Genomic DNA, 27,132 nt, shown 5'->3' on the forward strand with positions numbered 1-27,132 from the left:
CTTAAATAGGCTTTCTAAGATCTCAGAAGAAACCTTATGGATGCAATTTACCATACACATTGACGTCCTCACCCAACTTTATATACACAAAACCACGGAGGGATTAATATATCCTCCTTTTTAACATCCCCCTGTGATCATTATATTGAAAATATATATGAATTCCATTTTTTCTTTTTCCCAAGGGTATAATCGACCGTCTGCTCTTTCTAAACGATATCTATCCACATGTTGTATACTTTGATCTGTACATCTGAAGTATTAATAGACTCTCTTACTTTTCGAAAAAACTGGAGCCTGAGGAAACAATTTTTGCGAAACGCGTAGTTCCAGCCATATTATATATACATATACATAGTCCCTTGATGGGCTTCCTGTATTACCTTTGATGTACAACGACTGTATATTGATATGTAATGTACATGTATGTGTGTTCCCTTGTTTTTAGTGTATAACAAATAAAAGTTTTTTACTTATACTTTTTAAATATAGACTGAAGTGTGGAAATATATATATTTTTTTTTTTAATTCCAACATTTTTATTGTTTTTTCCACAAAATACAATTACAAACAAAACATACACTACATTCATGATATTCACAAAACTTATATCATTAGTGTCCATTCTGTACAACATATAAATCCCTAATGGAGATTCTCCCCAGTTTTGAGGTCCCAAAAAAAAAAAAAAAAAAGGGGGAAAGGATTCTTCTATTTCCCTTTATCTTGGACGAGTCCCACCTCATAATTCCACATCCCCCCTCAACACTCGTGATTAACAGTGCACACCAAGCATATGTCAACCCTCTAAAAAGAGGGATATACATCATAAAACAACCCAATTGTGATAAACATACTCATATAATGAATCATTCCTATACCTCTCTTCCATGTGATTTAAATATTAACCCAAAATACTGAAAGGAAAAAAAAAAAAAAATTCCTTTCTTTTTTTTTTTAATTTTAAGCCAAACCCCCCCCCCCCCCCCCCCACAACTCCCCAAAACACTTCAATAATTAACAGTGTGCTCCATCCATATATTGACCCTCCTTGGAGGGATATAAAATCATGAAATTACGTGATTGTGTTATACATATTCAAAAAGTGACAAAAAAAAAAAAAAAAAAGTGTAAAAAAGAAACCTCTGTTCCTCTGGGGCCTTGTACTTTTGAATCTCCATAACCACCATGTCTACTATTTCCCGGCTTGACATATCCCCTCCTGTCTGAGCGACAAAAAAAAAAAAATGTATTTATCCCCCCCTCCTAAACCCCATCTCTTCCTTATTCTCCCTCCCCCTGCGTCCGCAGGTACTCTTCCGAGGATACATAAGTGGTCCAGGGCTGCCAGCAGACACGGATCTTTTCCTCTCTATCACTGCGTGCTGCTGTCAGTGTCTCCATCCGATATATTTCATTTACCACCTCACCAGGATTTTGTAACTGATCTCCTGATATTTATTGGCTATTGAAGCCCTATGTGCCAGTGTTAGTATTTTTTTTGTTTGCTGTGAGTTGAAATTAATTCCTAATTCCCGTTCCCACTTACACAAAAAGGTCAATACTTGTTCATCCTGTTCTTTAGATAAGAGAGAGTAAAAGAACGACAGGGCGTGTGGAATTGTATTTCCACCTCTACATAGAGTTTCAAATGATGTCAAAGGCCGGGGGGCATATCCCTGTTTCTGTAAGTCTACCAAATAATGTCTGATTTGAAACACAGAGAATATGTCCAAGGTTTCCTCTGACCAGGCCATAATCTCTCTCACAGAGGGAAGGTTCCCTTGAGTCCATATATCTACCAAGCGTATTTTCCCTCCCTGTGCAAGGTTTCTTATCTTCCCCTTATTGTATCCCGGTAGAAACTCCATATTTCCCACTAATAGTAGCATAGGAGAGATTGGCGGTGCGATCTGTGTTTTTTTTTGTATACATCTACATACCTTCATTGTAGTTCCTATTGTCGGGTACAAATATATAGGGTCATCAAGAGGCAACGGCACCCAAGGGGCCACGGGGACTGGACCTTCTGTCAATGCGTTTTCCATATTCACCCACTGTTTAGCTTTCGCGTTACAATGCCAGTCCAGTACCCGTGTAAGGTGTATTGCCCTATGATAACGCTTCAGATCTGGCAATCCAATCCCCCCTTGGCATTTGGACCGAGTAAGAATATTTATTCCTATTCTTGGGGCTTTATTGGCCCACACGAATGTTCTCAACAAAGTTTTCATTTGCGTAAAAAAATATTCTGGTATTTCTATTGGCAGTGCTTGTAATAAATATAGCACTCGTGGGAGTATATTCATCTTCCAGGAGCTACTTCTTCCAAACCATGTCAGGGCCAGGGTCTGCCACCTCGCAATATCTTTCTTAAGCGTTCTCAAAAAAGGGGGAAAGTTAGCCTCAAACAGATCTTCTAATCGGGGTGTAATATGCACTCCTAAGTATGTAAGTGACTTTATTGTCCATTGAAAGGAGAAGAGAGGTTGTAATACCCTCCAGTCTACAGCTGGTATTGTAATGTTCATTGCCACTGATTTTGCTAAATTTATTTTGAAGTTAGAGAGGTTCCCATAATTCTGAATTGCCCCTAAAATCAAAGGCAACTCTTGTGCCGGTTGTGTTATAAAAAAAATTAGATCATCAGCGTAGGCTGCTAGTTTATGATGCGCTCCCCCCATATATAACCCTTTAATCTCTATATCTTTCCGAATTGTACATAAAAGAGGCTCTAGTGTCAGAATGAAAATTAATGGGGACAGGGGGCATCCCTGACGTGTACCGTTTTTGATTTTGAAAAAGTCTGATCTCCATCCGTTTACATGTACTGCTGCTGTAGGTCCCGAATATAATGCCATAATGCTCTTTCTCATCCATTCCCCCAGCCCAATATGTGACAGGGTGGCCTCGATAAAACCCCAGGCCACCCTGTCAAAAGCCTTCTCTGCGTCTACAGAGAGAAGCATCAAGGGCCTTTGTAAACGCTGGGCGTGAGATATAAGATCAATTACTCTGGTTGTATTGTCCCTTGCTTCTCGAGAGGGAATAAATCCCACCTGGTCAAATTGTATCAATTGCGGGATATATGTTATGATTCTATTTGCAATGATTTTAGCAAATAGTTTTGCGTCCAAGTTCAATAACGCAATAGGGCGATAGTTACCACACAAAGAAGGATCCTTACCTTCCTTATGTATTAGTGAGATATAAGCCCGTAGGCTGTCTATGGGTACCGAACTTCCTTTAGCGATATTATTAAAATGGGCTAATAATGGGACTTTTAACTGTGACCAAAGTTGTTTGTAATATGGCAAAGTTAGGCCGTCAGGGCCCGGGGCCTTATGAGGTTTATTTTGGTTAATGGCATATTCTAATTCTTCCTCCAAAATATTTCCTTCTATTGCCTCTATTTGTTCTTTCTTCAAAGAGGGCATCCCAGACGTTTCCACATATTTTCGTGCTTTTAAGACCAACCCTCTATCCTCATTATCTACTTCTCCCCCTGTATTTATGTTATAGAGGGATTGGTAAAAATTACTAAATTCCTTCACAAATTTCCCTTTGTCTCTACAACCTTCTCGCCCTTCTTTGATTGTATCTGAGCAATTACTGTCTTTTTCTGGGGTCCCCGTAACGCCCTGGCCAACATGGCCCCTGGTTTATTGGAAAATTCATATATTTGCCTCCTCATAAATGTTACATTTTTAATTGTTTTTTTATATAGAAGTGTATTCAATTCTTCTCTAGTCTTAATAAGGACATGTAAATGTTCCTGCGCTAGTGATTTTTTATGTGTAGCGCTCAGCTTTCCTACTTGTGTCGTCAATTCTTTTACTCTCTTTTCGTATTCTTTTTTACGACGAGATCCAAACATCATTAATGTCCCCCTTATAACACATTTGTGTGCTTCCCACACCATAGACGGTGAGGTCTGTGGTCCATTATTTTCTTTAAAATAATTCGTCAAGGCTAGTTCTATTTCTGCTCTCAGTTCTGGAGACTGTAATAGGGCTTCATTCAATCTCCAAGTAGGAGGTTTTGGTGGTACAGAGTCCAGGTCCATCACAATATGAACTGGGGCATGATCTGACATAATGGGTGTTCCAATCGTGGTGGCTTTGACCCTTCCCAGTTCAACCTGGGGGATCAAAAATCTATCCAACCTTGAATACGTGTTATGGGATGCGGAGAAGTATGAAAAATCCTTCTCCCCTGCATGCATGATCCTCCACGGATCAATCAAGTCAAGAAGGGAAAGTTCCTTTCTAAGGCCATTAAGTTTTGCATAAGACAGATGGGAGGAGCCTCGTGATGTATCTAACAAGGGTTCTGCCACATAATTCCAGTCACCTCCCATTATCAATGTTCCCTCCCGAAAATCCAAAATCAGCGGCACCAGCTGCTGTAAAAATGTTAAGTGATTCACATTTGGGAAATATACATTGACCATCGTTATTGTCTTTTGTCTTATTAAACCCTTGATCATGAGGTATCTTCCTAGTGGGTCTATCTTTGATTCCCGATGCGTCCAATCTACTTCTTTCGCTATGACCATACTGACCCCTTTTGATTTCGGGATTGGTGAGGGGGCATGATATGCCCATGGGTAGTTTCGATTATACAATTTGGGTATGCTATCAGGTTTAAAATACGTTTCCTGAAAGAAAGCCACCTGTGTGTGGCCCTTTCTTATATCATTCAATACCCGCATGCGTTTTTCGGGGGTAGTTAGTCCCCTTACATTTAACGAGGTCAACTTCAAACCTAATCTAACCGCCCTGGCCATATTACCCTACTTTCCTCAATCCTCTCTATGTACTGTTCCTACTCCCTCAATATGGGGGGATGGGGGAGGCAGGGAGACGGAGAAGAGGAAGAGACAAAAAAAAAAACAGGGAAACTTTTCCCCCTTTTTATGTCGCTCTCTAGGGGGGGATGTGTCACCGCCTGATCCTCTCTGTTGATCCCCTCTATTCCCTATTCGTCAAACCTTGACCAAAGTGCAGCTACGCACTTATCTATTTCAGGGGCGTGTGGGAAGGTCGCTCCATAAGACATTTATTAATTATGCAAAGAAAGAGAGAAGGAGAAAGGAAAAAAAAAGAAAGACAAAGCAATAATTCTCTCCCTCTCAAAACTTCAAGCATTGCTCCTTGGGGGCTGGCGAGGCACCGCTCTGATTTTATTTTTTATGAGGAGCGGGGCAGCACTATAGGTTCTTATATTAAGTAGGGGAAAAATTTTAAACCCATTACATCTAATCCTTTCTGCGGAAACGTTTTACTTTTATATCCCATAATTTAGTCTAACTAACCACAATCTGTCCACCCCTTTTCTAATCATTGTAGATTTACATCTTGTGGCCTCTTCGTGCTATCCCCGGTCCCCATACCATATTAACTATTCCCTCTTGAGAAAAAGGAATAAAAGACGAAAAGAAAAAAGAAGAGGAAAAAACAGCATTATCATTTAGGGCCCTCAATTTGGGAGGTGTCCCCCCCCCCCCCAGGTGTGTACCACACTTCCACAACCCGAGGTGGGACACCTCCCCCTTCGGGGGACATCCCCTCTCTATGGGCCCCTCCTGGCCATGTGGGGCCCCAGGGAATCCCTATACCCCTGCAACCCCAACCAGTCTGGAACCATCACAGGGGGGGCTTTAAGAAATATAAAAAGTCCTGGCAACTGCTCCGGCCACCTCAAGGTATATGAACCATCTTTTTTAACCACAATTAAATGAAAGGGGTGCCCCCAATAATAATTGGCCCCAACATTCTGTATGACTTCCAATACTGGTTTTAAGACTGCTCTCATCCTGAGTGTCTGTCTTGATAGATCTGGCAATAACCGGATGGTTGAGCCTTCAAAATCAAATGGGCCTTTTTTCCATGCGTTTTTCATTATTCTCTCCTTAATTGAAAAGAAATGGATCCTTATTAAGACATCCTGGGGGAAGTCTGTTCCCATGCTCCTGGGGGCTTTTACCCGATGTACACGGTCTATTTCTATCGCATCATTTTGAGAAGTTTCTAAAAGAGTATTTAGAATAGCCGTTACTTTAGATTTTAAGTCTGGGCCTTGAATTGCGTCTGTTAACCCCCGAAGGCGTATATTGTTCCTTCTACTTCGGTTCTCTCCATCATCTTGTTGGAGTTTCAAAGTTACTAATTGCTTGATAAACATCTTATGAGTGTCCTCCATATGATCCATTCTAGTACTCAAAGCATCTGTCTCTACTTCCACCGTTTCTATTTTTTTAGACATTGCATCCATCTGTCCTTTAAGAGAATTAATTTCTTGTGTCAAAGCCATAACAATTGAGGATGCCAGCTCTGACATGTCCTGTTTTGTAGGGATAACCGCCAACATGTCCTTCAAGTCCGAATTAAAATTGAATTGTGTTTGGGAGCTTTGGGGAGGGAGCGAGTCTGATCTCTGTATATTTTTTTCTGTCCCTTGCTGGTATTGGGTCACTACAGGGATTTCAACGGTATCTCGTTGATTGCATCCAACTTTCTTTGAAGCATTTGTATTAGCCGACCCTGAGCGTGTCTGCGCCATTTTGGAATGAAACACACTTTCCTCTTGTGAGGGGGGAGTTCGGATGAAGTATTGTGTAATGTCTGAGTGTCTCACCGGCGTAATGACAGCAGCTCTCACCCCCTCAGCACTCATAGACCAGAAATATACCAAAATAAAGCTTTTGTATTGGCTGTATACAAATTTAGATATATTTCCAGAAATCAGTTCCCCACTCTTAGCGGGGATTTGTTTAAGTGTCTCACCGGCGTGATGGCAGCCGCTCTCATCCCCTCAGCACTCCAAGACAAAAATTTACCAAAATATAGCTTTTGGCTGTATATAGTTTTGGCTATATTTTAAAAATCGGCTCCCCACTCTTAGCGGGGTATCGTTTTAAATCTTGCGGATATTGACTCACGGTTCCGAAGCTGCATCTGGGTACATTGATTACCGGTTCTCCTCCACCAATCCTCAGCTCCTTAGAGCCTCCAGGGATCGGTTTACCTCCGTGATTAAGATCCGAACAATACGGTTCCCGGTCCACAGTGCGGTTCTCGGCGGTCTGTTCCCGGTCTCCGGCCGGTCACCAAGCTCCAGCTCTCTCCCCTTACTCCTCTAGGACAAGCATTCGCCGTGTCTCGCAGGGAACGCCAACTTCCTCAAAGTGGTGACTCACCAGCGCCTCGCTGTGAGCGGTCTCACGGCGCCATGTCCACAACCACGCCCCCTACAGGGAGGATCCCTCGTGTGGAAATATTTACTGCATAGGTGGCATATTTAAATCCCCCTTTGGTTACATGTCTGTACCAGTCAGAGCCGGCGCCACCATAAGGCAGCACAGGCAGCCGCCTTAGGGCGTCCGGCGGGTGGGGGCGGTAAAATCCTTCGCCAGGGATGGATTATTGTAGGGGCTCATGAAGCTGCAGGGCACTGAACGAGGGCCGGAGGCCAATAGACTTGGTCGTGGAGGGGCCCGGTTGTAATGTTCTGGTACCTCTGGTACCCTTGTCTCCATATTTCTCCTCTGCTAATTGCGTCCCATCTTGTGTAACAAGGGACGCATATACCTTTAAGACCGGATGACATCATTGCCGAGCGCCGCTATGAGCGGCTATTTCAATCGCCGGTTTGCTCTCACTCATCGCTCGTTCAAACCACATGTTCACCGCACCTACTCCTGTGAAGTCGGAGCTGCTGACATTCTCCCTTGCTGAACTGAAGTCGGAAACCTCGCTGGTGATCCGTATCTCGCTACGGGATCACCTCTCTCCAATGGACACTGTTACTACTAACCTATCTAAGTGATAAGTACCCCACAGGGGATTCTTACTAACCAATCTCCTACTGTCATCTACTGCAATTACCAAGACTATCTGTATCTATCTATTCACTATCATCTGCATAGACTGTTAGCTCTTGGGACTACCTTCAACTATCCTTGCACTAGGTTACTCTGTCTAAGTATACTCCATCTGTGTCCTCTTACCATCTGCACTATACTTGACATCAGAACCTATCTGCTTTACCATCACCTGCAACTCTCCTAATACTACTTCTAGTGCTCACCATACAATAGCCTGTCTCTCATCTATACATCCTCATATATTCTATCCCTCCATTAAACATCTAATTAATATATATATGGTATATAACAGGCTGTGCACGGTGATGAAATCCTGAGAGTTGGATATGTTTGTTCAACAGATTCTCTACAAGGCTACTGAGTGTAATAATTCTGCAGCTGTAAATCCATCCACTAACAAAAACGCATGAACGTTACATGTAGAAACAGTGATCAGACGGTTCTACTATGTAGGAACGTTGATCACTGTTCCTACACTAGTAGCCACAGCCAATCACAGTAGAAAGCACGCCCCTAGGGACACACTTAACCCCTCCCTCCCCAATAAAGTTAACCCATTCCCTGCCAGTGTCATTTTGCAGTAACAGTGCATATGTATAGCACTGATTACTGCAGTAATGTCACTGGTAACCCCAAAAGTGTCAAAAATGTCAGTCAAGGATCCGATCTGTCCGTCGCAATACCGCAAAAAAAATTGCAGATCGCCGCCATTACGCATTAAAAAAAAACACCAAAAATGACAGAAATCTTTCCCTTAGTTAGTAAACGCAATAACTTATGCGCAAACCAATCAAAATACGCTTTTTGCGTTTTTTTTTACCAAACATATGTAGCAGAAAACAAATTGGCCAAAAATGTTAAAAAATTTTGATTTTTACATTTTCTTTTTGGGGAGTTTCATATAAAAAATTTGAAAAATATTGTTATTTTTGCAAAATTTATGCTCTTTTTTTGTTTATAGCGCAAAAAGTAAAAATCGCACAGGTGATCAAATACCACCAAAAGAAAGCTCTGTTTGTGCGAAAAAAAGGACGTCAAATTCGTTTAGGTACAGCGTCGCAAGACCGCGCAATTGTCTGTTAAAGTCACGCAGTAAAAAAATCGCAAAAAAAACCCTGGTCAGGAAGGGGGTAAAATCTTCCGGGGCTTAAGTGGTTAAAGATTCCTGCATCCTTCAAACCCGCCTTCTTTTTTTACCTTGTGCGCCTCCCCCCTCTGGTCCCTCTCTTTGTTCTGGGTCTCTCTTGTAGTTGTTGTTGTCCCTGTGAAAATCCCCAGAGTATTGATCTCTATTGTAATTGGGATTATAATGTTGAGAGGGAGGTCTTAGATATTGTGAGGGTCCACGAGGTGAAAAAGGAGTTGCTGGGTGTTGGTCTCTGTTATGATTCCATCCCTGATTGGGTTTATGGGATGGATGGTGTATGATGACTCTATCTACAGAGGGAGAGTCATAATCCTCTTCTTCCAATACCGCATAATGATTATAGGTGGAGATAGGTCCCCCCTCCGTTTTGGTGTAAAGGTTGAATTTTGGTAATTCCCATTCCTAACCTGAGGTGGACCCTGAGAGTACCAATTATTGGCAGGGTGTTTGAAGCCCTGATTATTCCAATTGTTAGACAGTGGTCTCTGATTATTGTACTGATTGTAAGGTGGAGGTCTAAAATTATTAATTGGTTTATTTTGATATTGGATTCTACCACCTCCTCTATTACCTTGTTGGTGTTGTTTGTTCTGGGGTCCATTACCCATTCTATTTGTAGTCTTTCTAGTATTAGGTTGGGGAATGGAACCTGAGGGTATTTTCATAGGTTCCTCTTGATTGGGAGTATTAGCAGAGTTGATATGCATTCTGTTAATCTGCCATTTAAAGACCAAATTGCTTTTATAATCATTAATGTCTCTGTTAAACTTGCGTTTTTTCTTGTTTTTTTGTTCATTACCCTCCTTTTCAAGGTGTTTCAAGAGAAGGTCAGATTTCTTTTTATAGTCTTCATTGTGTTTATATATATATATATATATATATATATATATATATATATATATATATATATATTCTATTTAGACCCAATTGAAGTTCAAATAATTTTTATTTATTAAAATTTTTAGATGGACTAATCGAATCAAACTATATTTATTTTTAAGGTGCCAGTGCGTGTATGTTTGGTATGAAGAGATAACAAAAGAAAAAACCTCAGAGACCACAATTCCCAAATAATTAACCTAGTTTAGTGAAACTGTATAAAATCAACAAATTTATAAAAATAATCCTGCATGCTGGAAATTATATATAGGTGTTTAAAACATTTAGTGCCGGTTCACACTTGTGCGGCTGCGGAGATCGCATGTAATTCGGAGCGCACTGCTCCTTCATTACATGCGATCTCATGTGCGGTGCGAATTTCAGCCATACACTTTGTATGGCTGAATTCGCACTGCATCCGCACCAAAGACGCACAGGAGGCATTTTTTGAGCCGCATCAAAATCGGATCGCACAGTGGTTCACACTTGTGCGATCCGATTCTGTGCGTACTTGCAGATCGCACTGCGATATGCAATCAAACTGGGGGTGTCGTTAACTTTTAATTGACACCCCCTGCGTATCGCATATGGCAGTGTGAACTGCCAGATGCGCGGATGCGATGCGGTAACACGCTGCATATTCGCAGCGTTCCCGCATCGCACAAGTGTGAACTGAGCCTTATTTCTGTGAAAAATTAGTATTTTAAATATAAATTGATAGGCTAAGAAACTATCAGTGGCATATATTATGAAATAAATGTAACAAAGTGATTATGTTTGTGTAAATTGTGTTTTGCAAAATGTTGCAATTATGTACCCAAAATACTAGAAATACTATAATATTAGAAATTGAGCTTGATTAAATAAACTGACCCACTAGATGGCAGTGGTGTGACAAAATATAAACTGACACACACATATTTTCTGTACATATACACACAGATATATAAATATATATATACATACACACGCACACACATATATGTATATATTTTTTTTTTTTTTTTTAAAAGAAATCACAAATCACACATGCTTTTAAAAAATTTCATTAGCCCCATGTAGCCAAGTGGTTAGCACTTCTGCCGTCCAACAGTGTATTTGGGTGTTCAAATCCCTGAACTACCTACAACTGTCTGTTGTTATATATGACAAGCATCACTAATATGGCTTCTCCCCAAAAATAAAACATTGTATATGTGTGAAATTAATATATTGGTTGAGTGGGGAGCCATATTAGTGTTGCTTCCTATATAGAGCCACATTCCACTGTGAAAAATAACAAAGTGTTTGAGCTTGAACATCTCAGAATTTGCAAATTGATTGAGCATATGCAGTGAAACCCCAGAACTCAGAATTCAACAACCCCATATATATATATATATATATATATATATCCCCAAAATATAATTTATATATTTTTTTGTTTTTTTGTTTCTGAAAGATTTCTGGGTTCAGCTGCTCATGCTCCAAACATTTGCTATATTGCCCCCTTTTTTTTTATAACAAAAATACTACATCAAGTTAACACACATAAGAAATGCTTTCAATAATCTCAGCATGAGCACAAAGTGACTTTTTCATTTAGACTAAGGCTGGCCATACATGTTCAACTTTTGTTGTACAATTTTCTGTTAGATCTACCACAAACCACATAATGTGAGGTCAAAGCTAAACAACACATTCACTTGTATCTAATTAGGCAGGCCTTCGTACTACATACTTGAAGGTAAATTTAAAGAAAATTGGACAGAAAATTGTAAGAATATTGGATCATGGATGGCCAGCCAAACACTCATTCATTAGTGAACTGGTGATTTTGGTTTAGGAACCAACAGACCCAATTAATTACTTTGCTGGGCGTTTCCTATACTGCGTGGGCTTAGTTTAACCAAGGTTATATAAAGGGATGTTTAAGAGCAGCTCATTTGGCCTCTGGCAGCAGGGCCACATGTCTTTATGTCCGAAATAGCTTTTGGGGGGGGGGGGGGGGGGTTTCTGGCATGCCTAAGGACCCATATAGCAGTAAGTGTATTTTGTTGGATGCATACTTTTCATGCTCTAAATGCTTTGTATAGTTTTTGCAAAGTGTGTCTTTATGTACACTATACATGTTTTTTTTTGTGTGTGTGTGGGGGGGGGGGGGGGAGGAGTGTGTGTGTGTGTGGGGTGTGTGTGGGGGGGGGAAGAGTGTGGGTGGGTGTGAGGAGGAGGGTGGGGGGAGGAGTGTGTGTGTGTGTGGGGGGGAGGAGTGTGTGTGTGTATGGGGGGGAGGAGTGTGTGTGTGTGTGGGGGGGGGGGAGGAGTGTGTGTGTGTGGGGGGGGGTGAAGTGTGTGTGGGGAAGGAGAAGAAGTGTGTGTGTGTGTGGGGGGGAGGAGTGTGTGTGTGTGGGGGAGGAGAAGTGTGTGTGTGTGTGGGGGGGGGGAGGAGTGTGTGTGTGTGTGGGGGGGGAGGAGGTGGAGTGTGTGGGGGGGCTAAATTGTAAGAATTAAAGTGTGTATGTATATATTTTGCTAAAAATATATATAAATTAAGGAATAATACAAAGTTTCCATTCAGCCTCTGTGGATGAATGTAACCAAAACATTTAATAAAAAATCACTAAAAATGATTACTAAATAAAAGATTGCTACAGCGCTCACTCACCTTTTTAGTTGGCCTAGGTCAGTGATGATGAACCTTGGCAACACAGGTGTTTTGTAACATTTCCCATGATGCTCACCTACACTGCAGAGTACATGAGCATTATGGGAAATGTAGGGCAAAAACATCTGGGGGGGAAGGGGTTAAGGGTTACCATCACTGGCCTAGGTAAAACATTTCCAATACATTTTAGTTGTCTGTGTGCAACATTTTTAAAATAAAGCAAAATCTCTTTACAATAAATTGCAAATGGCACATTGGCGTTTGCCCTGGACCAGAAATGACACCAAATTGGGTTGCACACATTCCAATCATGGTGAGGGCCACTTTCAGCTGTGAAGAAATGGCATTCATTTGCAAAGTAAGTGTGTGTGTGGGGGGGGGGGGGTCTGTGCTTGTAATCAGAGCAATGATTACCAGTGCAGACCCTTGGGGGATGCCACTAGAGCCACCAGGGATTGCTGACCCATGGCCACCAGGGATGCACACCCATGCCACCATTGATGCCAATCAGTGCTCAGGGAACCTGTTAGTGCCCTCCTCATCAGTGCTGCCCATCATTACCATCTATCAGTGCTGCCCACCAGTGCCAATCATTGCCCATCAGTGCCACCTATCAATGCCCATCAATGCTGCATATCAGTGCAGCCTATCAGTGTCCATCAGTGCTGCATATTAGTGTCTCATCAGTGCCTGCCAGCGCAGCCTCATCAATGCTCGTCAGTGCAACAAAAAACATATTGATTTACCAAATATTATTACTGTTAGAGAAATTAAGAATGTCTTTATAACCATTTATGTATAAGACTGACTGTGACTCCATTTTGTTCTGCTTGAATACAATCTAACTGGTTTTAAATGCCCTATACTATATATGGTAATGGCTAGATTTCAGAGTGTGTAAGATGAAGCTTCTTCCCCTTTAAGGACATGGCAATAAGAACAGACATTCCTCATTGTCCTGGGGGAAGGGTTAAGTCAGGATGTTTAACTGTATATAATGTGCCAGCTGGCTTAAGAAGGCAGACAAGTCTTAGATAAGAAGCCAACTAGCCTAGCTACTGTGTATGGTGCCCTATACCACGAGTCACAGGCAGCTAGAACCGGTGGGTGAATATCTGAAAATCTTCTGTACTTGTCTCCTCATATATGAGAAATAAATCTTCCTTGTAATCAGCTTGTGGTCTAAAGATGCTTTCCCTAACAATTACATAAACAAAAACACTTTTTTTTTTAGGGGTCAAACATTTAGGTCTTCTTTTTGCCAATAAAAAAAAAACCTTGCAGTGATCAAATACCACCAAAAGAAAGCAACATTTGTGTGAATATAATGTCATACATTTGTGTTAGGTACAGGGTTGCATGACCGCGCAATTGTCTTTCAAAATGCAACAGTATAAAAAGCTGAAAATTGGGAATAAATATTCCATGGGTAATCATGCTCGCTTAATGGTTTAGTGGTTAGTGTTCCTGTCTATAAACACTGCGAGCATGAGTTCAAATCCCAAGTTTGCCATCACCTCCTTAAATTTTAGACAACTGTAAATAAATACCGAAACTTGGCAAATGCATAATTGCACCCTGCACATATGCATGTCTGTTTCTTGAATATACATGGCCATTGACATGCAATTTTTGGTGATGTAGCCAATGTATTAGCATGTGGCAAAAAAATAATGACACACAACTGTGAGCACACAGGGTGTTATCATGGTTGGGCCTTGAACTCTGACCTAGCAATCTTTGTCTATGAGCATAGACCACTACACCAAAGTGCTGAATACAATCAGACATGCCTGAAAGGTTCAGATGAATAAAGAATGAAGATTGCTAATTAGACAGCTGTGTAGTCTGCTATTAGTAAATCTAAAGGTTAAAACACATAATTAAAATAAACCATAATTGATGACATTGCTGTGTAATAGTGATTCAGAATAGACAAATTTCCTTTTATGAAAAACACAAAGGGATTTTGGTTAACTCCAAACCCGAATTCAGTCTTAGTTAACTCCAACTCCGAATTCACTAAAGCACCTAGTTGAAGGTTTAACTCCAGCCACTTACCTAATTAGGATGCTAATGAGTTTAGGCTGGAGTTATTTCTGGAGAAGTGAGCAGCTCTACTCCAAACTTATAGTGAATTAGGCCCCCCGTGTCAGATTTGTCTGCTGCAATGTCGCAGTCCCGCTAAAAATCGTTAATCGCCGTCATTACTAGTAAAAACAATAAAAAAAAATAAAAAATCCATAAATCTATCCCATAGTTTATAGATGCTAAAACTTTTGTGCACTTTTGGAACAAGGTCATGCAGTGCCCAGGGTGAAGAATGCTCTGTGCAGTGCACAATGCAATGTGGGGCCCTCAGCAGGCGAACAACCCACTGAGCACCATGCAAATTTGGGTGTTCCTTTTTGCTCGGCCCGGACTGATTGTCCAACTATGAATGAGCCCTTAAAGCAACTTTGTGCTTTTTAATAGATTATCTTGGAGGCACTGCACTTTTGTTTTCCTATAGCCGAGCCACTGAGCTGTATTTTTATCGCCCCCCAACTGATTCTCCCACAGCGAAACATTTATTTTTTTACTCTGACCTGAAGACTTGGAGTTGGATGGTGAGCCAGGTACAGGAATGCCGGTGATGGCCGCACTCTAACTGCCACCTCCTAGGCTTCTCACAGGTCGCCCCCAAAGCACAGGCCTTCGGTCACCAGGGTGATCCCTCTAGGTCCGTGTCCTGCTGTTCCTCCACTGCTCTGGACATTACACTGGGTCTTTTGACGTGGAAATTCAAAAAGACCTTCGGAAAGCACGGTCCAAGCCTCGTTCTGGAAACCTGAACATCCGGTTTGTGTTAGAAGGCGAAGAATGCGCAGCACTAACCGGAAGAGGGAAGCAAAGATTGAGGAGACACCGGACCCGCATGGAGGCGGGAAGGCAGACTCTCAGGCCCAAAGAGCCTGGAAAACTGCCAAAGAAATTAAGCCTTCTGCAACCCACCTCGTGGAAAAGGAGGAGGGAAGGTCGGTCCAGGTGTCTATAGGCAAACCCAGGTCGGAACCGGGTAAGTGCCATTTTCTTGACTATTTTTGGGACTAGTACCAGAATTAGCTATAATCCTTGGTAGTTCCCGTGTTCTCAGCGGGACCTGTAGCCAGTTTACTTTGGGGTTAGAAGAGTGATCTGTTTATTATCCCATCTTCTCTTGCAGAGTCCCCAGTTGGAACCCAGGAGGCCTCTGATAAAGCACCCCCTGTACCTGCAGGCACTAGTTCCTCTAGAAAATGTGGTAATTGCGGTGAGAGACTACCTAGTTCTCACACCAAGCCCTTTTGTTATAGGTGTATTAACAAACTGGCTGGTAAAGAGGCCTCAGGGTTAATGAAAGATTTCCTTAAATCTGTACAAGAGGAAATGTTAGCCACTATACAGTCCTTTCCCCCCCCCCCGGCCCCCCCCCCACAGGTTTTAGAACCAGATGAGCTAGCTCCTAAAGAAGGCCTGTCTTCTAAGGAGAGTTCACTTTCCAAGGCAGGCCCATCTGCTTTTCTGCCTATTTCACAGGGCCTTCCCCGTGTTCAAGCAAGGGACGAGGAAGACCTAGAGAATGCAGAGTGTCAGGCCAGGTCTCAGCCTAGCTCTGGGGTTGAGGGCAATGTGGACCCAGATAGTGAGGTAGAAGAGACCAAACGGAACAGAAATCTATTTGGTCTGAAAGACCTACAGGGACTCCTTCAAGCTGTCTATGCTACAGAAGAAATCCGAGAACCTCCTAAAGAAACCTTGGCACAGGATAAAATGTACAAAAGGCTGGGTAAAAACCTATCCAGGGTTTTACAAAAAAAAACTATCAGCGCAAACCTATTATATGTGATAAAATAACTCAACACCAATTCACTGTGCATAAATCAGGTGTGTGAACTTATAAATCAATAGTGGTGTCCGGCAGCATGCACCAATCGTGTTTCACAAATCACAATCCAGGGTTTTACCTGTTCACCAATCCTTCAAGAATGGCAGTTTTCTGAAAGAGGTCTAGTTAAACCAAAGTCATGGAAAAGGATATTCCCCTTTAAAGAGGAAGAAGTGGAAAAGTTCTTTAAAAGTCCAAAGTTGGACGCCTCCCTATCTAAAGTAACAAAGAGGTCTGACCTCTCCTTTGAGGATACTGGGAATATCAAAGATGTTATGGACCGTAAGGTAGAATCCTTGTTAAGGAAAGCCTGGGATGCCAACTCATCCACTATGGCTCCAGCTCTAGCTGCAACCTGTGTGGCTAAGAATGCAAATTTCTGGATGGAAAGGCTTACAAAGTACCTTTCACAGGTTACATAGTTACATAGTAGTTGAGGTTGAATAAAAAAAATAGTCCATCCAGTTCAACCTGTGTAGGTGTGTGGTCGTAATAATTTTACATACCCCCAGGGGCGGACTGACCATTCAGGCATTTCGGGACACTGCCCAAGGGCCCCCTGGCCAGTAGGGGGCCCCATGAGCCGGGACAGTCACCCTTTTTAGAAAGGTGTCCCACTACAGCTCATTCCGTGGTTTGTCAGCACCAGTGTTATTGCTTCTAAATACATACATCGCCCGACCGTGTATGTATTTAGAAGTTCTGTATCTCCTTTCTGTCTCCCCAGTCAGCAGTCTGCATGCTCGCTCTATGCCTCTCTCACTCAGATCCCCCCTCCCATCTTCAGTGCCGTGTGATGGTAGAACCCCGGGGGGGGGGGGGGAGCATAGATACTGCACTCTAACACTTCATGCAGGGAGAGAGTTCTTTGGTATGGGGAGGTAAGCTACACAATGCCTGGACAAGTGTCATATCAGGAGGGAAGTTTTTATGGTATCATGTGAAGGGTTACATAGTTACATAGAAGGTGAGGTTGAATAAAGACAATAGTCCATCCAGTCCAACCTGTGTAGGTGTGTATGACCCTAATCATCTCTCATTCCCCTGAATGTTCTGATCCTTGAGATGTACGTCTAAGAGTCTTTTGAAAGCAACCATACTTCCCGCAGAAACCACCTCTTGTGGTAGAGAATTCGACAATCTTGTAGCCCTAATAGTAAAGAACCCCCCACGTTGCCTGAGGTTAAAACGCTTCTCCTCTAATCGCATTGTATGCCCTCGAGTCCTCATCCCTTTGACTGAATAGCTGTTTTTCTATGCCGAGATCACCATTGAGATATTTATAAATTGCTATCATGTCTCTTCTCCAGGGAGGATAAATCAAGCGATTGCAGACGCTCTTCATAATTATGGTCCTCCAATCCCCTAATTAGTTTAGTTGCCCTTCTCTGGACTCTCTCCAGCTCCAACACATCCCTCCTGAGGACTGGCGAGCAGAACTGGACAGAATAATCCAGATGTGGTCGGACCAGAGTTTTATAAAGTGGAAGGATTATAGTCTTATCTCTGGAATACATCCCTTTCTTTATGCATGCTAATATTCTGCTGGCTTTGGCAGCTGCCGCTTGACATTGCATGCTATTGCCTAGTCTATCATCTACCAAGATGTCCCAGATCTTTCTCCATTTTTGATTCCCCCAAGGGTTCCCCCCCTAACGTGTATTGTGCTTTTAGTCCCCAAGTGCAAAACCTTACACTTGTCCACATTAAACCTCATTTGCCATGTCGTTGCCCACTCTGATATTTTGTCCAGGTCATTCTGTAGGATATCTGCTTCATGCTGTGCAGTTATTGCCCTGCTCAATCTTGTGTCATCTGCAAAAACTGATATCGAACTACTGATCCCGTCCTCAATGCTATTTATGAATAAATTGAACAAGGTTGGTCCCAAGACTGAGCCTTGGGGGATCCCGCTTACCACCTCAGACCAGTCTGAGTATGCGCTGTTTATTACCACCCTTTGGACACGCCCTTTTAGCCAGTTCTGTATCCAAGAGCAAACCCTGCGGTCGATACCTGCAGATCTTATTTTATAAATTAAGCGTTTGTGGGGAACTGTATCAAACGCCTTAGCGAAATCCAGGTACACCCCATCCACTGGTCTGCCCCTATCTAGCTCACCTCCTCGTAGAATGTTAAGAGATTGGTTTGACAAGAACGCCCATTTGTAAACCCGTGCTGATTACTGCTGATGATGTTGTTGTCTTTAGCAAACTCTACGATATAGTCCCTTATCATCCCCTCCAGAAGTTCACATACTATCGATGTCAGACTGACAGGCCTATAATTTCCCAGGATATGCCTCTGCCCCTTTTTGAATATCGGTATCACGTTAGCTTTCCTCCAATCCCCTGGTACATTTCCTGTCATAATACTGTCAGCAAAGATCAGGAACAGTGGTCTAGATATAATCTTACTAAGTTCTTTGAGTACTCTCAGATGTACGCCATCCGGGCCTGGTGATTTGTTTGTGTTAATTTTATCCAGCCTTTCCCTGATTTCACCCTCTGTTAGCCATAGCGGCAAGTCCTGTGTATTACTACTAACCGTATAGTCGTGGTCCGTGTACCCCTCCTATTCCTGTGTAAAGACAGACGAGAAAAAAAGAGTTCAGCACGTTTGCTTTTTCAGTGTCCTCTGTAACCATCCTCCCATCATCGTTAATTATGTGTGCAATATGCTCTGCCCTAGTCTGACGGTACTAACGGTCACTATGAGTGAAAGACAGATAAGTAATGGTTTTGATTGCTTAAATATTTGTCAGCAAAATCTTCATATAGAAATATGAAGATTTAATACCACCTTACACAGTGTATTTCATGCTTGGCTGTGAGAGAGACACAAAGACTTTCATTCGCAGACTTCCCTATTGTTTGTGTATTGGGAGGGAATGTGTATTGTGATGAAGTTTACCTGTCTGTTCCATTGTTAAATGTTAATGACCTAATTGTTCTGTCCAGATGGCTAGATAATTAGTTTAGTCCCTGTATACACTTTCATCTGTATATGCTTCTGTAATCAGCCAGAGGGGAGGGATTGTGTACACTGTATGATCGTGTAAAACTGTTCCTATTGGATTGGGAATATCACGTCCAGTCTTCAACAAGGTCCATCTGGGTGGTAACCTTGTGGGTGAAAACTGTATATAAGTCTTGTTCAATAAAGTTGTTCTAGAGTTAGTTCACCCTCAATCTAGAGTCCTGTCTCTTATTGGGGGGGGATATGCTACAAGGGATTGCTATGGTCTTCCATACTCCCTTAGAGAATCACTAAGCTCTTGTAAAAGCTTTTTCTGCTGCACTCTCTAGGGAAAGAGAGGTTCACCCACAGGAACCTGGAGCCTTGTCGGAGGTCCAGGGTGGATAGGAAACGGTGAGACCCTAACCAAGCTGTGGCAGTTTGTGGGGTCTGAAGTGGTTACGGTGTCTGGTGGAGTGCTTGAAGCCCCTCGGGAAGCACTAGGAGCATCTGTCAACGGAGGTACCCAGTCAGGGGTGCCCTGTTCCGTTAGACCTAGCTTTTTTGCTGTTGATATATTTAAAGAATTTCTTTGGGTTATTTTTACTATCCTCCGCTATTTGTCTCTCAAAGTTGATTTTAGCCATTTTGATTTTGTATTTACTTTTCTTATTTGCCTCCTTGTATTGCTCGAAAGTCGATACTGTGCCCTCTGATTTATATTTCTTGAAGGCCATTTTTTTTTCCCCTAATAAGTTTTTTTAACGTTATGGTTTAGCCAGCCAGGTTTGGCTTTGTCTCTTCTAAATTTATTTCCCATAGGAATGCACTGCAAGATGCATTTGTTTAATATGTTCCTAAAGCATTCCCATTTTTCCTCCGTGGTCAGTGATCCCAGGGTTTGGTCCCAGTTTACCCTTTCCATCAATGAGCACAATTTTGGAAGTTTGCCCTTCTGAAGTTTAGGGTTCTTATGTTCCCCACTTGCCTTGTTATATTGTTATTTACACTAAATGTGATCATCCTTTGATCGCTAGAGCCCAGGTTGTCCTGGACTCTTACCTCAGAGATTAGGTCTGGGTCATTAGTGATCAATAGATCCAGGACTGCATTTTCTCTAGTAGGAGAATCCAACAACTGTGACATGTAGTTTTTCTGTAAGGTTTCCGTGAATAGACGGGCCTTCTGTGAGTGTGTAGTCCCCTCTTCCCAGTCAATGTCGGGATAATTGAAGTCCCCCAATATGATGACTGATCCCAGTTTTGCCACTTTACCCAACAGTGATATAAATTCCAGCTCTACCTCCTCCCTTTGGTTGGGTGGCCTATAGCAAACCCCCACAATTACTTTTCCCTTTTCTTCTTCCCTATGGAGTTCTACCCACACGGATTCTAACTCCATACTCATCCCTTCCGTAATATCACTCCTCTCTATCACCCTTAAATTGTTCTTGACATCACGCGCACCCTCACTGTCTATTACACGAAACAACGTACAGGTATGTCAATTTGCGTAATAGAGCCAACCTGCCACAGTAAAACTATGGCAGGCGGTCGGCAAGAGGTTAATCTGTGACAGTTTTAATCAGTTTTGCATTCCTTTTCACTTGTATGGGAGAACACCGGCCCTAATTTTCACCAAAATGACCTCTATTTTCCTGAGACATGCACATTGTTATGGATGAGATTCCTCCAATATTGGTGTCCCTCCATATAACAAATCCTATGAATAAAGTAGAAGTCACAGCCCAGCCTCACCCTGTGTAGGAGGAGGTCACCCCTCCCAACTGCATTCTTCCCCGGTGTCAGATAATTTTACTTTCATTTCTCTCTTCTGCTGTCAGCGATGGCGTCTGCTGATCTGAGAGCGGAGCTGGAATGTTCCGTCTGTCTGAACATTTATACAGATCCTGTAAACCTGAGATGTGGACACAACTTCTGCCGGGTCTGTATTGATCGTGTGCTGGATACACAGGAGGGGTCTGGAGGATATTCCTGTCCTGAATGCAGAGAGAAGTTTCCGGATCGGCCTGCACTGCAGAGGAACATAACACTGCGTAACATAGTGGAGAATTTCCTGTCTGCTCAGCCTGATCATGAGTGCAGGGTCTTCTGTACTCACTGTGTAGACTCTCCTGTACCTGCTGTTAGATCCTGTCTACACTGTGAGGTTTCTTTGTGTGATAAACACCTGAGAGTCCCCAGAACACATCTTAACTGACCCCACCTTGTCCATGGAGAGCAGGAAATGCTCCGTCCATAAGAAGATCCTTCACTATTACTGCACTGAGGATGATACCTGTATCTGTATGTTATGTGTGATTGGAGGACATAAAGGACATGAGATGGAGTCCTTGGATGAGGCTTCTGAGAAGAAAAAGGAGACACTGAGGAATGTTCTGCAGAAACTTCTGACAAAGAGAGAGGAGATGGAGGAAAGAGTCCAAAGTCTGCAGGAACACAGGAGAAAAGTAGAAGAAAAAGCAGCTGGTGACACCGAGAGAGTCACTGCCCTGTTTAGATCTCCATCTCCATCCGGGATCTGGAAATAAAGAAGAAGGAGCTGTCCAGGAAGATGTGTCACATTGAGGAGCTGTGTAACATGACGGATCCACTGACTGTCTTACAGGAATCAGGCACAGGTGACTTGTGTGATACTGAGGATGGAGATAATGAGGACAGAGAGAGACATGAGAAGCTCCTCCATGATGGAGGGGGTCTGGATGTGGCTGGGATATCACACACATTACACACATTATCTGATATAATAACAGAGGTAAATGTAGACTCCTATATACAGGGAGCTGCAGACATATTACTGGATGTAAACACAGCTAACAATTATCTACATATATTAGATGATAGGAAAACTGTATCCAGGTCAGATAGAAACCAGAATCGTCCAGAAACACCAGAGAGATTTCAGTATTATACTCAGGTGTTGAGCAGTCGGAGTTTCTCCTCAGGGAGACATTACTGGAAAGTGGATGTCGGGGGATCAGATTGGTGGGGAGTCGGGATGTGTTACCCCAGTATAGACAGGAGAGAAGAGCACTCACTGATTGGAAATAATAACAAGTCCTGGGGATTGTACAGGAATGGTGATCAGTATTTGGTGATACATGACAGTAAAGTGATCCCCTTACCCCCCAATATCTCCAGTAACAGAGTCAGGATATATCTGGAATATGAGGCCGGGCGGATCTCCTTTTATGATCTGTGTGACCCGATCCGACCCCTCCACACCTTCACCACCACCTTCACTGAGCCCCTCCATGCTGGGATACGTGTAGTGAGAGGTTGTATAAAGATGTGTGGGGGGGATGAGAAGGGGAAGGAAGCCTGAGCACTCGGTGGGTGGAATACAATGAGGTTAGCACTGGAGTGGAGAGATTTTGGCACATCACATCACTTGGATAAAGAATTGTTTCGGCTTCATTAGCCACTTAAGCCCCGGAGGATTTGGCTGCTCAAAGACCAGGGCCTATTTTGCGATTCGGCACTGCGTGACTTTAACGGACAATTGCGTGGTCGTGCAACGCTGTACCCAAATTAAATTTACGTCCTTTTTTCACCACAAACAGAGCTTTCTTTTGGTGCTATTTGATCACCTGTGCAATTTTTACTTTTTGGGCTATAAACAAAAAAAGGCAAAAATTTTGAAAAAATAACAATATTTTTCACATTTTTTTATATGAAGTCCCCCCCCCCAAAAAAAGTAAAAATCAAATTTTTTTAACATTTTAGGCCAATTTGTTTTCTGCTACATATTTTTGGATGGAAAAAAATTGTAATAAGCGTATTTTGATTGATTTGCGTAAAAGTTATTGCGTTTACTAACTACTGGAAAGATTAATGTCATTTTTATTGTTTTTTTTTTAACTAGTAATGGCGGCAATCTGCGATTTTTTTTGCAGGACTGCGACATTGCGGCGGACAGATCGGACCCTTGACTGACATTTGGTGCTACCAGTGACATTACTACAGTAATCAGTGCTACACATATGCACTGTTACTGTAAAAATGACACTGGCAGGGAAGGGGTTAACTTTATTAAAGATCCAGGGGTTAAATGTGTCCTCAGGGGCGTGCTTCTAACTGTAAAGGGGTGTGGCTTTTGATGTAACCACAGAGACATACGATCCTACATAGCAGAATCGTATGATCTCTGCAGTTACAACCAGGGAGAATGACAGGCGGCTTTGTTTACATCAGCCGTCTGCCTTTCTCCCTCTCCAGCGGGAGATCGCGGACATCGGAGCCGCCGGTCACTCGTGCTGGAATGTCTGTGAACAAGCGGGGGCGGGAGCGTGCCTCCGGCGGCGCACGCTCGCCCCCTAGAGGCTCATGGGCGAGCGACGCACCGGTACGTCGCTTTGCCCAGGAGGGGCTGACTGCCGCTGTATATAGTCGTGCGGCAGTCGGCAAGTGGTTAATGAACTCTCATTCATATGGCTTCATACTTAAAGGGATATACACTTATTTCTTGTACTGAGTTCTAATGTGATTGTTTTCAATTTTTATTTCTACTATGATGATGGCAATTATTTTATACTAATTGATTGTTTTAAAGGGATAGAGCACCTATTATATGTTAATGGTCCTGCCGGGTTTTCAGTGATAAATATATTTATATAAAACATCTTCATCACTCCCTCTCAGATCACTGTGACTGGCTGGAATAACTGTAGAATATAGCGAGGTGCGGGATGCACCGATAAGGATTATTTTCACTATTACTCATGAAAATGCTCCCGAAACGGAAACCGATAATTTGTGGTGCTATTTGTGTCCATACAAAATGAATGGCCGCAAATCGCACTCCAAATAATCCCATGCAATTTGAACAGGGATCCTGTCTAAAGCGCATAAGGTTTCCCGCACTGCTCCTGTGTGAACCCAGGCTGAAATCACTATGACAAGGTACACACAGGAGCGGTGCAGGAAACCGCATGCAACTTGGACAGGAATCACACTGCATTCCTGTTTAATATTACATGCAATTCTTTTCAGTGCGATTTGAACCCATTTATTTTCTATGGACACAAATTGCAAAGCAAATTATCAGTACTCAGACTCACCAATAAAAAAACGGCATTGATGCATCCCTAGCGAGGGGGATGTTATCTATCTATCTATCTATCTATCTATCTATCTATCTATCTATCTATCTATCTATCTATCTATCTATCTATCTATCTATCTATCTATCTATCTATCATATAACTGAAGGCACATCTTTTTATAGTTTTGGATAGAGTGGAGAGGGATTAGAGCCCCTGTCAGGTTTTTATTGCTGTCTCCATCCCATTTAGAGAGAGCCCCACTCTCTATTTGTCCTGTTGAATGTTATCACCCAAAGTGAAAGAAAATCCCCAATTCTGAGTTAATACCAGAACTGAAATAGTGGGAAAAACTTCCAACACTAGTTTTGGTGACAACCAGGGATTGGAGGGATTTCATGTCACTTCCTGTTGCAGCTATTGGAGAGGAAGTGAAGGGAAGTCTCCCCAAACAGTAAGTTACTATGTTATATCAGGAATTTCCCTTCCCCCACCCTTCCCCCTATGTTCTGCCCCTCCTCCTTATGGTGGCGCTATGTGCAGCCATGCTCAGACACAGAGGGTGGAGATGATCCATCAGTACAGAGAATGCAGTGCGGTCATTGTGATGGGATAAGAATAAAAAGTAATTACCGCGCTTGATGTCCAAACCAATCAGCAGCCAGCACAACACTTGAACTAGTGCAAATATTAAACAATATAAACAAAATGTGCGGCGCTAAAAGTGAATAACATCCACTAATAACGATGAACCTAATAAGGGAAATTAGAGGAACTGAATCAATAGTGAGATTACATAAAACAAATTTGGAATGGCTAAAAAAAGAAAAATGTCCAAAAAATAATAAAAAGAATGAAAAGTTCTTATTGGCACAGTAAGGCCTCATGCACACTGGATGTTATAAAAACGCCTGTAGCTTTGTAGCGAGGTTTTCAGCATTTTTTACATTTACGTTTTTTTAGCGTTTTTTTGGCGTTTTTAGCTAAAAATCACCTCTCCGCTATTTTAGTACCTCAGACTTTCCCACAATGCAATGCTTACCAGAATTGCATGGCACGAGTGTTCACACCCATGCGATAAGAAAAAAAAAAGCTTTTTTCCCTTTCACACCCATGTGAAAGGGAAAAAAGGGTCTTTACAACCTTTTTGGTGCAAATGTGGACCCTTTTTTCCCGCATCAAAATCCCATTGCATTGGGGTGAAAGCCCAGGCGATGCGATTCTGTCAAGCTCACTGCATTTTGCAATCTGTTTGGGGTGTCGTTTATGGAACATAAATCCCCCGTTCACATCGGGCAGATTTGATATGTCAAATCACATGCCAAATCAAAGCCTATTGCTGGCAACGTCATTGTCCGAATTGGTGCAACCCTGACTTTGCAGCGCTGCACCGATTCCCAAAAGAAGTTTCTGCACTACTTTTGGCGACTTCAGGGCGATTTCAATAGACATCTGTGCATGAACCCTCAAAGATGTCTGTCAAATCGCCCCCCGAAGTCGCAGTGACATGCAAGTTTGAAATCATGCGCATTCACCTGAATGATTTCAAACCCGCCATCAGTGTGAACCGGTGCCGTTGCCAGCAATAGGCTCCGATATGAAATGCAAATCAACATAACAAATCGCATGTCAATTTGGCACAATGTCAACAGGGCTTCATGTTCCATGAACGATACCCCGAAGCAAATTGCAAAATTCAGTGCGCGTTCCAGAATCGCATCACATGGGTGTTCACACCCATGCAATGCGATTGGGTGTGGAGAAAAAAAGGGTCCTAAAACATTTTGGTGCAAATCAAATGTGATGCAATTTGAGCCATACAAAATATATGGCTCAAATCGCTTCACACAGACATCACATGTAATGTGCACAGGAATGCGGTGCATTTTTGGTGCAAATCACATGCGGTGTCAACAACACCTCCAAACACAACCCAGGCTTAAAAAAAAAAAGCAATGGAATAAAAAAACGTAAAAAAGCGTAAAAAACGTAAAAAAACGCAAGTTAGCAGCGTTTTTTGGCGTTTATCCGTGTTTATTGATGCTAGAGCGTTTTTTCCAGCTGAAAAACACCACTCAAAACCCACTAGTTTCCATTTTTCTTTTACAGCCAGAAAACACCCCTGCCAAAAACTGCTGATAACAGCCTGTGTGTGCATGGAGACATGGGAGAACATGCCGGGGAGACATAGGAGAACATGCTGGGGGAGACATAGGAGAACATGCCAGGGGAGACATAGGAGAACACGCTGGGGAGACATAGGAGAACATGCTGGGGAGACATAGGAGAACATCCTGGAGGAGACATAGGAGAACATGCCGGGGAGACATAAGAGAACATCCTGGAGGAGACATAGGAGAACATGCCGGGGGAGACATAGGAGAACATGCCGGGGGAGACATAAGAGAACATCCTGGGGGAGACATAGGAGAACATGCCGGGGGACATAGGAGAACATGCCGGGGGGACATAGGAGAACATGCTGGGGAGACATAGCAGAACATGCTGGGGTTTTATTGGCTGCAGAAAAAAACATCAGATGCCAAAAAAGCAGCCGCTGTAAAAATGTCCCGTGTGCATGAGGCATGCCGGGGGACAAAGGAGAACATGCCGGGGGAGACATAGGAGAACATGCCGGGGGAGACAT

At 42.6% G+C, this 27,132-nt stretch overlaps 1 protein-coding gene across 1 annotated transcript in view; it reads left to right on the forward strand.

The window, feature by feature from the left end:
* LOC309553054 (uncharacterized protein) overlaps positions 1-27,132 on the forward strand; it is a gene marked incomplete at its 3' end in the record, with an annotated part of 310,864 nt that overhangs the window by 114,803 nt on the left and 168,929 nt on the right. Inside the window, exon 2 of the mRNA XM_082253952.1 lies at positions 21,944-22,490. Within this exon, the coding sequence (XP_082110078.1) occupies positions 21,944-22,490 (547 nt within the window). The remainder of the gene's footprint in view (positions 1-21,943; positions 22,491-27,132) is intronic.

This window comes from Pelophylax lessonae (assembly GCF_965119305.1).
Source record: "Pelophylax lessonae genome assembly, chromosome: 4".
NCBI lineage: Eukaryota > Metazoa > Chordata > Amphibia > Anura > Ranidae > Pelophylax > Pelophylax lessonae.